Source organism: Phoxinus phoxinus, assembly GCF_949152265.1.
Source record: "Phoxinus phoxinus genome assembly, chromosome: 21".
Taxonomy (NCBI): domain Eukaryota; kingdom Metazoa; phylum Chordata; class Actinopteri; order Cypriniformes; family Leuciscidae; genus Phoxinus; species Phoxinus phoxinus.
The window spans coordinates 25,805,393-25,821,636 of NC_136896.1; the positions used below are offsets into that span (position 1 = coordinate 25,805,393).

Consider the following 16,244-nt stretch of genomic DNA (forward strand, 5'->3'; position numbering starts at 1 on the left):
CACAGCAGATTGCGCTTAAAGGTCACGTGCAGTGATCTGGGAAATGCTAACTTTAGCCTGGTAGCATTGAAAGCATACGATCCCACCCTCCCTGCAAATCGCCGTCCAAAACACATGAACACACACAGACCAGAAGTGAGATGACCAGAGACAACGTTATTGGATTACATCATGTATCATTCACCGGTGAGAAAACTTTACAGTACAGAGAGTAACAGTACTACAATAACGAACGTAACAACTGTTTGCCTGCCATTCACGCTCTGTCTGCACAGCGTACGTGAACGCTGATGACGTATGATGTCTGGGTGAACAGGCTGTGTGTGCAGTGGTATGCAAACACACGTTGATTGATAGGGAACACATGCTATAATTTCATTTGGACCGAATGCGATGACTGAACACATTTTATGCTCCTACGCCTTCCACAGACGATATGTTTATAAAAATACATTTAGGCCACTTAACATAGCGATTGCTATCAGGATATGAGGAGACTTTCAACCACCATAACAAAAGATGTTTCTGTAGAGAATCAACTATTGAAAAATAAGCTTTTAGAATTTCGTTCTGCATGCTCGTGAGCAAAACATCGAATCAAACCTACTATTGAAAATGAAATAAACATTTCCCCAAAATGTATGAAAATGAGTTCACTGCAAAGATTGCCCTTTCATGAACTCGACAGGCACATAAGTTTTAAACTAGAGTTTTAAAGGATCTTTCCTTTCATCATCTCGGATATCCTTTGTCTCTGACCCTTGAAGAGAGTAAACGGAAACCACTAAAAATGATAAACAAAGCTTGCAGTTTGTCTGCAGATTGTGGCACACCGTTCACATGTCCCAGACGAGCGTGAGTCAGTCTAGAAGAATGCACGCTTTCTCCAGATTATCTGTGGATGGAGGGTACATACCAGCAACATACGCATTATCCGCCAAAGCTGGACTCAACAGCGAATTGAGAAACCATTATCGGCAGCTGCCTTTCTTGGCTCTGTTGACTGGGATAAAGATACGTCAATGGCCGTGTTCAATTTAAGAGTCTCCCATTTAAAAGTTGACATAATGTAGATTATATGCTCAAGGCACATATAATAATATGAATTGTTCCTATTGTGAACAATTCATCCAAGCATGTGTCATTTGTCATTTTTAATCAAAATGTCATTACTCTGAGTCAAAACTTGCTAAGTAATTTTTCACTATTATTTACAAAAGGTTTAAATAAAAACATTTAGTTATAGACAATAAAAAAGTTCTTCAAAACCACTCATTTCCTGGTAAAAAATGTACCAAGATATTCAAAAGTCAATGAATTTGTGACAGCTGAATGTAACATTTTTGACAAGACAAACGTTAATGTTACAAAATAAACTTCATTCCGTAAAATAAGTATAATGAACATAGGCAAAAAGCATTTTGAATGTCTCCATCATGTTTTATAATTACCCCAAAATCAAACATAGTTCATCCCTCACACACATTATCCTGTCCGTCAAAAACTTATGCTGGCTGTCGCTTGGAATATTAGAAAGAAAAAAAAAATCGTCATAACACACTTACTATCTATCTGTTTTCAAATCCACATCATTTTAATATCACAACATCGATGTCTGTCAAAAAATAACGTGCACAATACACAGTAGTATACGAGAATGGGTCCAGGGAGTACACGCATTTCCTGAAAAACCCACACTACCAGATGTTTTGAATGCGTCACCGTGTTCCGAGAAGATGGAGAAAATGGCGGCCAGAGCGGCTTCAGCGTTGTCTGTCAGAGACAATAACGTACATAATACATAACAAAATACCTCACTTTGTGAAATCGAATCAGAATGATCAGGGAATTAAGTGAAATACTTCACACCGCATGATAAAGAGAATAAACACCAATCCAGTTGAAAAACTTTGCCGGGTTAGTGAACATCGTTGAACATGTGTTGGTTTTGATGGATATTTTTTTGCACAAACTACACATTCTGGTTCTGACATTCCTGATTTATATATATTTTTTTAAATGTTCTATTCTTGACTGATCTTTTTTTCATAATTTTGGAAAGAGACAAACTGTACATTTCAATTCAATTTCAAAACACTTTATTTGTCACCAAGGGCCAATTAACAAGGGCATGTAGAGTCACGTAAACAATATACATACATTAAATAAATGAGTGTTCTTCAGATTAATCCCTGTCATATCCAATTAGACTCTCATATGCGGATTCAATATTATAAATTGACAGGTGATTTTTTAAAATAAAATGTAGCTTGAATACTATCTTCTCAGTAGTTTAAAAGATGAACGCGATTATCAAAGTTTGATAAAATGTTTTTTATCTTTCCAATATATATTACATTTAATTACCCCTTAGTCAATTTTGACTTCTTTTTTTGTGAACAATAGTTTAGTAGATTTTGACTTCTGATATCTTCCAGAGAAATGACAGACTTTTCTCTGGTGATGTATGCAGGACTTGAACAAACTCCGCCCCTTTCTTACAATCAACTTGCATTCAAATCTGCCATCATCCAATCAACAACCGATGGATCAAACCAAGTCGGCTTGCATTCAATTGGCTTGCATTTAAATCTGCCATCATCCAATCAACAACCAATGGATCAAACCAAGTCCCACCCTATATTTTTTTCCACTTGGATGTACAAATGGTCCATCGGTAGTTCCGTTACATCGCAACTTTAATGTTAAGTGGCATAATCATTCATTTCTACTATCTATTTGATGTTTAATAATCTAAATTTAACATAATTTCATAAAACTTTAAATATCTATACTGCTTATTTAAAATAAAAAAACTGCAGTACTATACTATTATTTAATAGTACTAGCCTATAGTTTTACGAATTTTACGAGACCTTTTTTCTACATTTTGATCTCACAATGACAAAATTTTTATGTAATGTTAAATAAACATCTAAATCATATTTTTTATATATATAAAATATGCATTTTATTTTAGAAATGAAAACATTTCATAGAAGAGTTGCATCATTGGCTATATTGCATGTTTAATATATTTCTGAACAACTTCCTGAGAAAAAAAAAAAAGACCGCCACGTCATTGACCCTTAGAGCAAAGTTCCCACATTTGCAGCCATATGGTAAGCAACAGCCAGACATGCACCAATTCAAAAAATAATTAATCCTGTAACTTATGTCTTAAACTGTGCATAATGTATAGTGTATTTAAGTGCAATAGGTGTGTTAAGTTAAGTGAATAAAGAAATGCCAGTGACATTACTCATTCTGCCAGGAAACTCTTGGGTGGATTCTCGAGAGGTTCAACTAAACACAAACTATGAAATGTAATTACAGATTATTTTTTGTATATAATGCCAATGCCAAAAAATGTTTCTTCAACATAAACAACAAGAAGAAATGCCTATAAACAACACATGACAATGTCATATCCAAGATGTAACACATTTACAGGTTTGATTGCTTTGAAAAACAACCATTTGGTTTTCGACTCAAATGAGTTGAGTTAGTAGCTGTAGTGTAATGGCTCGTTCTTTTCCTTGTCATAACAAAGTCTCTGGTCCACGCCAGCATTTTTTTAAAACAGAGACTCTCCAACAGCTGCAGTGAATTATGTGCTGTGAGCGCTGGGACTCTTCCGCCCACCACCTCTCAAGGGTCCCTCAGACCCGAACAACACAAGCCAGGGTTTCCTGAATGGTCCCAATATACTTGATTCTACCACCTTTTACAGACTGATTTCCATTCTTTCCTACATTTATTGGCCTTTTGCATTGTATTACGTTTGCTACGTGCCAACTGAGTTGCTAGGCTTTGTCTGTCCGACGTGCTTAAAACGCCATACTGCTATGAACTCAAAAAACGAGGCCACAGCGATTCACCTCAGCAGTAGTTCTTGGGGAGAATGCCACGTTTACCCTCTGAAAGCTACAGGGAAAAGTGTTTCCCTAGGCCTCGATCCAGAGGACAGTTAGCCCCAAGCACATTCCTCACCGAACTCACTTCCTGTCTCTATACTTTCATCCAACAGACAACAAAAAGATGAACTTTTTAACCAGGCCTCGGCCAAGCACGCGCACAAACATACCCAGAACACAGTTAGCCAAAGTACACTTTTAAAACACAAGCAGTTCCAGAATGTACTCTTTATATTTCCATAAATAGAAGGTCAGTTTTGGGTCTCAGTTTACTAGGAATAGAAAGCAAGGATACTTAATGATTGTCTTAGTAAACAGAAGTCTTTAAAATGGAGAAAATAACTCCAAAGACAAACCACCTTTCTTTGGTGGAAGAAAGTTCACCTATTTTCCACATTATAAACGCGCTATAAAAACTGAAGTGCTTTACAAAATCACCAGGCAGAAATAATGTTTTATTTGGGCTCTCCAGAATGGATCAAACCCATCTGTGATGATAAGAGTTATGCGTATTAAACACGCCATTTGATCCCTTCCTGTTTGGAATCTTAAACAGACTGCTAGTTCACTCCGGTGCCCGAGTCTGACCTACGGTGATCAAAGACGTTGGGATGTCATGTAAACTTGTTTGGGAATTTCTTTTGCGAGGGTACTTTTGCAAATCCCCTGCCAAGATTTGGGAAGAGAAACTGTTTCCATCTCATCGAAGACACGTAATGAAAAACAATCTGGGCTTTGGAAATTTGGAAAAACCCAAAGCCCTTGATGTAGACTGGACAGAGAGTACTACTCCTTAATTGTGCAAACACTATCTAGAAAGTTAAGAAATTGGAAAAATAAACGCAGTCATTGACTGCTAGACACTTAACTTGACCCATGAAGAGGGCTTTCAACATCACCACTGCATTTCTATAGTATATTCTGAACACTTTGGCCATGTTCACACAGCAGCAGAACACGGTCGTCAGTCCTGTTTGAGTCCTAATGCGGTTCTGTTCACACACAGTTCGGTTTATAACTATAATCAAACTCACACCCATACATTTTCAGGACTCAACCACATTTTCTGAAAACCCGCACTGTGTGAACAAACTGGACTGGACTGTTGTCTGTCAAGCTGCTGTCAGTTAATGAAGATTTGACCGATGAACTTGTGGCTCGATTGGACTCTTTTAATATCAAAAGTGATAACACTTTCCAGTTTTATGGATGTCACCATCTTTAATATTACTTTGGCTAAAGCCGCCACGGTTACTGGTAAGATAATACGGCTTGACACCCATTGCACGCTCATACAGACAGTATTCGAGACGCCACTGTAAGTTGCTGCTTGAACGGGACATTTCGAGACTCACATCTGTAAAATAAATGTAGTTGTCAATCCCAAAAACTAACAGTGTGATCATAGCCTTTGACTGCTCCCAAATCTGAATCAATCCCAGTCTGTGTCCATGAGCATTTTGCAATTTGGTCTCAGAGTAAATAAAGCAGCATATGACACAAAATTCAGAGACAAAATATCTTGATAAAAATAAATCAAATTCAGTTCAGTTGCATAGCTACTATTTATCTGTTTACCAATGACTAATTTAGTAATGGGCAACTAAACAATGACCAATGATATTATTAACATTTATAGCTCTTTATACAGAAATCTAGTGGGTTACGATTCTGTCTACAGCCTGGGGACTGTGTAAGGCAGAATCCTAACTTAATGCAACCTCATAAGTGACAGACTATAATTAGTTTGACAGACAAACACTATATTGGCAGCAACTGCTTCTCACACAAAGTAAACAAGAAACTTGATTCACAAGTGATTTCAGTAGAGTTTGGCATTAGCACGTTGATAAGATAATGTGATTCTCTAATAGCCATACAAATAATTGCATAGAAATAATTGCACACTCTCCAAAACCTTCACTCTCTCTGATCCTCTCTGGTGGAATGAGAACATCACATCTCGCAGCTCTTCCGCAAGCACTCAATGACTTCACACTCTTAAACCAATGCACTTAAACCAACACACACACACACACACACACACACACACACACACACACACACCCACACACACACACACACACACACACACACACACACACACACACACACACACACACACACACACACACACACACACACACACACACACGCACACACGCGCATACACACACACACACACACTTTGTACTACAACGATTGTACAATGCTCTTTGATGAATGCTTTGTTCTTCTGTAAGTCACTTTGGAAAAAATCTTCTGCTAAATGCATACATGTTATGTACATTGCACATACATTGCATATTGAGTAAAATAATCACATTTTTATCAGTACTTGAGGTTTTGAATATTCTCACTTCATCATTTAACAGAAAGTACCACAGCAGTCAGCATAATTACGAATGCATCGATATTGACATTCTGACCAATACCAATTGGACCATAATTATTTTCATATTATAGTCAATTACTGATAAATGGAAGATTACAATTCAATAATATTTTGTCAGAATTAATCAAATATAAAAAAACTAAAATCAATCGAAATGCAAGTCCATTTGGGAATCACAAAATTGTAATGTATGGTTTAAAAAATGAACATTAATTTTGATATCTGCTAAAGATTATGAAGAAATGTTAGAATCAAAAGGAAGGCAATGCAAAGACTGGAGAAGCAAGCAAGCACGATTAAATATATCCTATATATATATATATATATATATATATAGGATATATTTATAGCTATTTATAGCTTGTTTCCACCGCAGAATAAAAAAAGAAAAGAAAAATAATTGCGATTCTGCAATTCCGACTTTGTTCCTCCAAATTGTGAGATATAAACTTCCAGCAAGCTTCCATACATTCCAAATATTTAAGATTAGCACTTTTTGGAACAGCTTTAGTGTTGATGCATTAAAATGCTGCCTACGTGTAGCTCACTATATTTTTCAACGGACTGTACATTACATTATAAGGGCGCTGATCTTCAGGCATAGAAGCATACATCATTTTGACACAGTATAGTGCAGTGAACATACAATTAAACAGAGACAGAGTCATCTATGGACGCATTCCTGCTCAATAATCTACACAAATTGAAAAAAATAATAATACACATCTGGAACAGAAAATGAATTCAGGCCTCCTTTGTGTGATTCATTATAAAGAATTCCAGTTTGACAGTGTATTTCGTCCACTTGAGCCAGCTAAAATAGTTATAAAATAAAATGATGAATGGTTCTTCCCATCCAAGAGGCATAATAAGATTCATAAAAGCATTCTTGAATGTTGCTTAACTGCTCATCATATCTGATGTAAGTGCTTTTGGAGCGCACACCTGTGATGCTAACATTTCTGAAAACATGCAGAGATGAGCAGTTCACATATTAAACATGAACGTTGAACTTGGAACGTTAAAATATTTGAAAACTGCTCTTGCGATTAACAACCGTTGCGTCCTTCAACAAAACGACACTTTATCTTGTAACAGCTGCCAAAGAATGTGCATCCATTGACAAAGTGGTAGATAAACTGACATGCTAGGAAGTCAATTAAAAGAAAATCAAAAATACCTATTTTTTTCTCACAATAAAAGTGCTTTAGTTTTACGATCTCTTTATAACTTTTTGAAGCGTCATAGCTGTCACAGCTGTCAATGGAGGGACAGAAAGCTCTCAGATTTTATCAAAAAGATCTTCATTTGTTTTCCGAAGATGAATGAAAGTCTTACGTGTTTGGAACGACATGAGGGTGAGTAAGTAATGACAGAGTTTTCATTTTTGGGTGCAGCAAGCAGGTTGATCAAACACACTGTAAAATCCTGTAAAGAGATGCTGAATGACCTCAACGGGAAGGATTGCTGTGGTTAACTGAACCTAGAGACCCTGTGTGTAGAAGGATGATGATGTCCCTTTCTGAACTCACTCAGAACCATGAAACAACATGGAAAGCATGACCCGACATGGACAAAGCATTACATAGACCGTCAGAGCATTTTACCATCCTTACAGAGCCGTGGATGAGAAGCTCCTGAACATTTGTATAAACTGCTTAATTCTTCCACCAATTGAAAAATGCAACAGTAATAGATTAATGGGAAAAGTGTCATTCATGAATGTTTTGTGACTCTACTAATGCCAATAACATTTGTACTCAATCTGTTCTCAGTTCTGGATTCTACTGTTTTTCAGCCAATCATCTGAACAAAAGCCACACAAGGTCTGAATCGTATGCCAAATCAGTTGTCCAAAAATTACATTTAATTTCGTCCTCAACTTTTATGAAGCAGTTAACCACATTTCCACTTTACAATTACTTTGACAAATTGGGGAAACAACAATTAAAACTAATGTCAAAGGCAAAGATGCTTTAACACTGTCCCCTATTGGTTGATTTGTTCACTGCGCACACAGTTAATATGCTACTAGATTTTTAGCCTATATTTATATTATCTTAGTCCTCTCAGTACCTACATAAAGATTGTGGTTTTACACTAAACTGACCTAAATATTCAGAAGGCCTATCAGAATAATAATAAATAAATAAATAAATAATAGCCTAATATATATATATTGTACTCATGGTTTAGTTAAATTAATTCGAGGCATTAAATAAATATGAGAAACAAGAAAAACTAAACAAATAATAATATGAAGCATCAATCCTGTAAATACGAAGTAAAGACATAGTTTATATGTCTATTTTCAAATGTAGATAGTACTACAAACTTTCTTTGAAACAATTGGAAGCTCTCTGCAATTAAAAACTGAACGATGGAGCCTCAAGTCAACTGGCCTTTTAAAGCCTGGGAACCCAGACTTTAAAAAGCCAGTTGACTAGTTGACTAGAGTAGCCTATTTCATTACATTTTTCATTAAACTATCTGTATGTAAACTTATGTTTCTGAAAACAAAATCGTCATGGAAGCGAGAATTACACACAGGAGATGAACAAAGGAGAAGAGGAAAATAACCGGCTCAGCTCTGCAGATGCTGGAGTCAATGCATTACATTTTACTTTACTATTTATAAGTGTTTGTTCAGTTAAACAAGCCAATTATTAACATAAATTATGCCTTCTTCTGAGTAGTAAACTTTGCAGAGTGTTTATTTCTTCCAAACTCTTTAAAAATGAGTGATTGTTGTCATGGAAACAAGAGTTTTACCTAATAACATGATCTCCAGTTTTTTCCGGTCCACTCGAAACCTGTCCTCGGTCCACTCGGGGTCCGGAGGTGCCGTGGGTCCGCTGGAGTCATCCTCAGACACGGGCAGAGGGGAATCAGTGCTGCGCTCGCTGTTGGAGCCCGGATCAGACTGCTGCAAGTATCCGCTTAAGGGTTCACACTGAGCGGCCATGACTTTCACAGAGCACCGCTGACTCTCCGCAGCCGTCAGATCAGATCATTCCCGCGGAGAGTGAGCGCCAGTCATCGCGGCCACGGGCTCTGTGTGAGTTAAACTGACCGGAGGAGGATAAAGTGAGGGAAGGCAAAAGTTGAGCGCCGCCCTTTGTTCAATATGAGCCAGAAGGGGGTCTGTGGGTAGCATGTTGTGAGCCGGTTCAGAGTCAGCTCATCTCAACCTTTTTATCTCAACCATGATGCCCTCAACGTGCCTTCTGTGCTGTCTGGGGAAGCAGTTTGCGTTTTGAGACACATACAGTGTTTACAAACATGAACTTTTATATGAACTTATTATTTTCGGATAGGAACGGCATGCCTTTTTTAAATGAGCAATATATGGTGCAACTGTCCAAAACAACAGAGAGAAAACTATTTAAAATAGTTTCTTGATAATAAAAAACGAAATACGAAATATATTGTGTTATCTTTATGTTTGTATTTTATTATTATTAACAATGGGGACGTTTAAAAAATGTATAATAACATAATCTAATATAAATAATATAATATAGTTTATTATATAGTAAACAGATTTTCTAAATTACAGTTTATATTTTAATAAGACAACTATTACATAATTTAAGACCATAATGAGATAAATATGGACTAAACAATTTACATGTATAAATTAATTTAAAAAAATGTATGCAATAATGTAATGTAAATAAAATAACCACAGTACATAAACAATAGTTTATTATAATAGAATACAAATAATACAGTAAGTTTATTATTTAAACAGTATTTATAAAATATTTTCGTTTAATAATAAGACCATTGTAACACCATAAAAGACCTGATATAACTATAGACTGTAAATATATTTTACATTAAAATAAATAATTCAATAATATCATAAAATAACATTGTATAATAATATAGCCTTTTGTGACTTAGTACCTGTCTATACTATTATAATAGAATAATTTACTATCTGAATCCGGATCACGTGACCCATGATGCTTCTGCAAGGATGTAGCTTTCAGCTGGACGAATTGTAAAGCTATGAATTTCAAGTACGTACTGACTTTATTTTCACTTAGACGCACTCAAGGAAGACGTATTCCTTTCTTTATTCCAAATCTGGCAATGCAAATTATATTACGTGGTATTACTTTGTGTTGTTAGCTTAGTTTGCTAACAAAATGGAGGCGCGCGCGTCTGTCAGTGAGCGCGCAGCAGCTGTGTTTACATTTGTTTTATGAAACACCCATAACTCTCTGACGCTCTCGTTACCATTGTATGTACGAGTCTGATTACCCATGTATGATGCCCAATACAAATGTCTAGGGTTGGTGTTTTCAGTAAGTGTTTCTGGGTTGTGGCACTGGCAGGATGTCTGAACATGGAGATGGGGATGGAGAGGGGAGCTCATCTGCTGCTTTCAGAGCATCATTTGCAGGTGGTAGAGGACTGCCATCCCGAATATCACTGAATCCCCCTCCGCCAGGCAGACTGACCTCTTTGCGCTCCAGAGATCTGACCCTGGGTGGATATAAAAAGGTCCCACCCTCTAATGTCTATGGTTCAGTAATTGTGTTTTTTCTGCTACTGTCAGTTTTGTTTTTAATGCAAAATATGTTACATCAATAGATACAGCATGTTCAGTTTAACATTAAAAGAATGCTCATATCTAGAATCTTTACACTTGACTCACTGAGTTTTTCCCCCCCACAGAAAACCTTTGTACCAAATGTTCACTCTGTTCGCAAAACTAAAGATGAGTAAGTATTTTCAACATCATTAACTTATGTTTTATAGTTGTAGTTTAGTAATTAAACTAAAGAAAAACAACTACAAAAAATACAGTTTAGTTTTTTAAATAATACAGAAAAATAAATGAGGAATAAAGATCAAGTAGCACATTGGATCAATTTGACATCATTTTATAACAGTCAATCAAAGTATATTTTATAGATTTATAAAAATGTATATAGATAAATGAACGTTTTCATTTAATTAACAGATTAATTTCAAAGTATTGACACATCTGCAACTCTCTTTGAAAGTAAATTCTCTTAGGCGACCTTGAGTGCCCAGAAAGGCGCCAAATAAATAAAATGTATTATTATTATTAATTATTATTATTATAAATGACAGGTGGTTCTGCCATGTAAACCGTTGTCAATGTGAACGCTTGTTTTCTGGAGGTTACATGAGGAGACTCGCACTGCACCAAAGAGAGAGAGAAGAGAGAAGGAAGACAGACAAAGAGAGAGACGGCGACGAGAAAAACCTCAGACTATTCAGTCTCACTCCATCTTTGAGCAGGGTCCTGCAGACACCTACAGGAAACCAGGTCAAGCACACTTTCAAATCACACAATTACTGACATTATATTTGGACTGTCGAGCTAGAGGAGAACTGGCCCCTTGGCGTTGCCTGGTTTCTCCAAAGTTTTTTCTTTTCTTTCCATTATCCATCATGAAATTAAGTTTTTCATTCCTTGCCATGAAGTGTGTTTCCATCCAAAGCTGTGAATTTAACTCAAAATTGGAAAATTGGAATATCGCATTAAAGCAGCGCTTTAATCCATATGTTCAAGAATACAAAATCGTCACTTCTGTCTTCACTTGCCACCTGCAGGTAAACTTGCTTCACATGTAAGAGACAAACAGGCAAAAGCGTGAACACTACGGCGATAAAAAACGCAGTGCAAAGCGTCCTATGTCCATGTAAAGAGACCAGGAATTGTCTAAATCTGGAAAAGCCCCAGAGGTTGTGGTTAGGGGTTAAACGGATCGTAGTTAACCCGTACGGACCAGGCCCGCATGCGATTCATGGATTAATACCATCATTGAGTGAAAGTTTATCATTTGCACGTGTTTTGTGTTGCCAATTTAGTTCTCATGTGCTGTTATCTGTGCGCACAGCTGCACACACCTGAAGCACACACATAGAAAGGCACATTTTAGACAGCGCGCAAACAGCAAATTCATTGAAAATACATTGACACAACATTGTCAAAATACCAGTCTCTGCGTGTATTCTCAAAAAACACAGTTGGTTATGTCTTCAGTAAACGTAAACAGTTGAGAAAGAAATCTGCTGTGTATCATCAAATTGGATCCGTGCATTCGGTCTTAAAGGAGAACTCTTATACCTTTGTGAGTACTCTCTATAGAAAAAAAAAAAACGAACCGGATTGGTGCTTGCTACACGGAGCTGCTACCGCTAATGCCCAGAGCTCCCACTCAGCTAAACAGCAGTTATGGGGGCATATTCATAAAGAGTGTTTTTGTGCCTCTTAACAGACACAAAATGCAATTAAAATGTCTGTCCAACATGAACAGGATCCTTAGATGACAACAAGATGCGTTTAGCAACTTAGCCATTGTTTAAATTCACCTAAATAGTGTTTTAGACGGCTAGCTGTAGTCCCACGGGAACTCCCGTTGTAGCCGGAAAAAGGTATTGTTGACTGAAGAGTGTGAGGCTAGTTCTTCGTCTGTATACACGGGTTCGAATAAATAAGGACGACCATCAAACTCAAAAGCCTCTTCCATGTGTTCAAAATCTTCTATATTCTCAATAGTTACGTTATGAACCATTTCTTCTTCATTTGTGAGCAACTCCGATCATCACTCTTCACACACACGACGCTCCTCCACCTGCACACACTTCTATTTACCTTTTCCGGCTACAACGGGAGTTCCCACGGGACTTCTATAACGATCAAGATTAACTTAAAAATATCCCGGAGTTCTCCTTTAAAGTGACAGCAACCTATAAATCCCTGCTGCTGTTTATGTCATTAATGTTAATCCAACAACAAGACAGCTTAAACAAAGATTTATCTATATTTAATTTATACACTATTGTTAATTATTACATGTCTGTACCTGAATATTACATTTAGACTTTACTTGATTTATAACTGTAATATTGTTTTATTATCTATGCTTGTAATTAGTGTATTTGTTTTTATTACATCCCCCGCAGTCTCGTAGTGGTAAAATTAATATTAACACCAAATCAAATTTCATTACAAGTAATTTTCCTGTGTCTGATCTTGCAGGTAATTGGTGCAGCTCTAACCTGGATGGCTGTGATCCTGCACTTGTCACAAAATGCATTAAAAAGGAAAAGAACAATACTGCGGATGATGATAATGAAATTTTACAAAAACTCCAACGAGATGATGTAAGCCAAGTCACAATGACCCTTTATCATCTTGAAAGGTCTTGAAAGTTAATCAATAGTATATTAATGTTTTCTTTTTCTGGTTTAATTGAGCAGTTTTTGGACGATCCTGGATTAAAAAATGATCCTAAGCAAAGACCAATCAGACTTCCACTCCATCAGTCATGCACATTTTTGGCAACAGAGGCAGCTAGTTCATGTAAGTTACAGTTTATGCTAGCAGTAATGTTGTTTTATTGCCAGTTAAATAGTTTTCATGCTACTTGAACAATAAAGAACTGAAACCAAGACATTTTTGCAGTTAAAGAGAGAGCACCTGATAATGTACTGAAATCACCCAGAGCCGAGCAGAAATACCCGCTGCCATCGAGAGGAACATCTCCATTCCCGCAACAACCAACGGTTGGAGAACTTTTCCAGCAGCTAAGTGTTTCAGATCAGGAAGAACTACTGTTTATTCAACTTCCTGATACCATACCTGGTCAACCTAAATCCTCAAGCCCAGAGAAAACCAAAAATGACAACAAAACTGAAGACAAGCGCTCATCACAGATTAAAACTCTGGTGAGTTTACGTTTCATATTATGCCACTTAAAGGGGTCATGTCAGGGTTTTTTTCTTTGCCATAACTTTTCATGTTTTTCCAAAACAGTTTTGACCCTTTTTTTTATGAAAATGCTTTTTGCCACTGCATATTACACAAGTTGTGTTTGCAGCTCAGCTTCAGAAAGTTACATAATGTACGTTATTTGTAATGTTACTCTCAACACTGCTCTCACTAGGTTTTGATTTCTGTATATTATTAGTATGATGTCATAGCACACTCATAAAAGAGTTTGATTCCTCATGAAATGTTCCCTTGAAGGCAAATCGCATTAAATTACAAACATTTAATATCATCTTCAATGTCCCCTTTTAATGATATGATGATATCATTTTTCAGGATCAGCCTGATAAAGCCGCTGTACCTTTGCTGTCTGACTTCTCAGAGGGTCTGATTGGAAAACTGCAAATTAGAAAGTCTGGTAAAGTCCAACTGGTCATGGGAAATGTTACATTAGACGTCTCAGAGGGAGCGGCCTTCTCTTTCCTACAGGTAGGTTAGCACATTGTCGTTTTAGTTGCAGTGTAGCAAAATAATCTAGTAAAGATTGATAGATAAAATCAGTTGGGATCAAAGCCTTTTGAAGTATAATCATTACATTAAGCCATATCTGTCCTCAAATTTAAAGGATTAGTTCACTTTCAAAAAAATGTTTCCTGGTAATTTACTCACCCCCATATCATGCAAGATATCCATGTCTTTTTTTCTTCAGATGAAAATAAATTAAGGTTTTTGAGGAAACATTCCTCAAATGTTAATAAAGTGTCCATCGAATGCACACTTCAGAAACTTGCCGAAAGTAGTAGGTCATCCGGCGATTTTTAGCCTACTGTTTTTCGAATACTATGGCCCTGTCCCGAATGGCACCCTAAGCACTCGCGGTCTTCCTACGAGTCCGCAGTTTCGTGGCGTAATGCCGCTTTGACTGGCATCAGTGTGGGATCTGCAAAAGTGCGCATTGAGGCGCATATCGACCGCAAAGGGGGCACTCGCAAGCACCCTTCTGAAACCTAAAATGACAAATGAGACACCCTACGGTCTCATGGACTTAACGGGCACGTGGCAGCCATTGTAAGTCCACAAGACCCAAAGTGCATATCAAATGTACCATTTGGGACAGGGCCATAGCATTCGAACTTACTACTCTGTTGGCGTGCTGTTTTTCACATGCTATATAGTAGGGAAGTATTTGATTTCGGACCCAGCGTACGTGTCCAACCATTTTTACAACAATCCCCAGTGTAGCATTCTGGATTGCCAAGCTGATATTGAAGTCAACTGGATCTGTTTTATTTACTGAAGGACTGTATGATCTCATTTACATGAAAGATGTATCATGGGATATGATGTTTGTATCTGCAGCAACTTGTTTGTGTGCGGCTGTCGGAGGGCCTCACCGGGGACATGACTGTGCTAGGAAACATCACACACAAGCTGGTGTGTTCACCTGATTTTGAGACTTTACTGCAAGAAGCCAAATTGCCATCGGATCTCTGCTCAAAGTCGGCTTCAAAGTCCTGATTTTATCCCACAAGAATATTTAAAATGATGTAAATAACTGTTTTTAAATGTAAAAGTTTTAAATGTGAGGTTTTGTGTCCTTACAAAGTACTGACAATTATTATAAGTCATTATTCAGCCTAATTCTGAGGCCACTTGATTTTCTATTTAAAAGGGATAGGTTCACCTAAATTGTTGTCATTATTTACTCATGCTTCATGTAATAAACAGATTTTGGGGGGAATGAAATGGAAAAGGGCAGCTTAAACATTCTTTGAAATATCTGAATTTGTTTTAATGCCTGTACACACCAAGAACTATAACTATAATGATCTAAAAACTCATTTTAAGTGGCAGATGACATGACAAAAAAAGTATGTTTGTAATAAACGCTTATTTAGTTACAGTTCTTGGTGTGAACTGGCCTTTGGACAGAATAAAAGGGATACAGGTTGGCAATGTGACGTCAAGTAAATAACTGTTATCACTTTGGGGTGAACTATTCCATATAACATTATTAAGCACACTTATAATGATGTTTTAAACGTTTTCATGAAATTGTATAGTATTCTATTGTAAATACTTTGTTGCTTTTATATAAAATGTGAATGTTTATTTTGTAAGTAAAGACATACAAAACATGGCGTCCTCTTTCAAAGCATGATATGCAAAC

The 16,244-nt window shown here is 36.8% G+C and overlaps 2 protein-coding genes across 5 annotated transcripts in view; one reads left to right on the plus strand and one right to left on the minus strand.

Annotated features, from left to right (window-relative positions):
* Positions 1-9,446, minus strand: part of bicc1 (BicC family RNA binding protein 1) — an 84,173-nt gene extending 74,727 nt beyond the window's left edge. Inside the window, exon 1 of one of the 2 annotated variants that reach the window (XM_079596340.1) lies at positions 9,085-9,446. In XM_079596340.1, the coding sequence (XP_079452466.1) occupies positions 9,085-9,277 (193 nt within the window). In that variant the 5' untranslated portion in view covers positions 9,278-9,446. The remainder of the gene's footprint in view (positions 1-9,084) is intronic. The other variant, XM_079596341.1, reaches the window with a different exon arrangement.
* A 776-nt stretch (positions 9,447-10,222) lies between these two features.
* LOC306990067 (DNA-directed RNA polymerase III subunit RPC4) lies at positions 10,223-16,166 on the plus strand (the record flags this gene model as incomplete). Of its 3 annotated transcripts, none has more annotated exons than XM_079596343.1 (9): positions 10,223-10,340; positions 10,659-10,827; positions 11,002-11,048; positions 11,475-11,623; positions 13,343-13,467; positions 13,564-13,666; positions 13,769-14,031; positions 14,411-14,563; positions 15,434-16,166. In XM_079596343.1, the coding sequence occupies exons 1-9, from the start codon at positions 10,330-10,332 to the stop codon at positions 15,590-15,592; spliced, it is 1,179 nt and encodes a 392-aa protein (XP_079452469.1). In that variant the 5' UTR covers positions 10,223-10,329. The 3 variants fall into 3 exon arrangements, with proteins under 3 accessions (XP_079452469.1, XP_079452471.1, XP_079452470.1); XM_079596345.1 differs by having other exon boundaries at positions 10,267-10,340; positions 10,630-10,827; positions 15,434-15,592; XM_079596344.1 differs by having other exon boundaries at positions 10,330-10,564; positions 15,434-15,592.
* Positions 16,167-16,244: the final 78 nt, after the last annotated feature.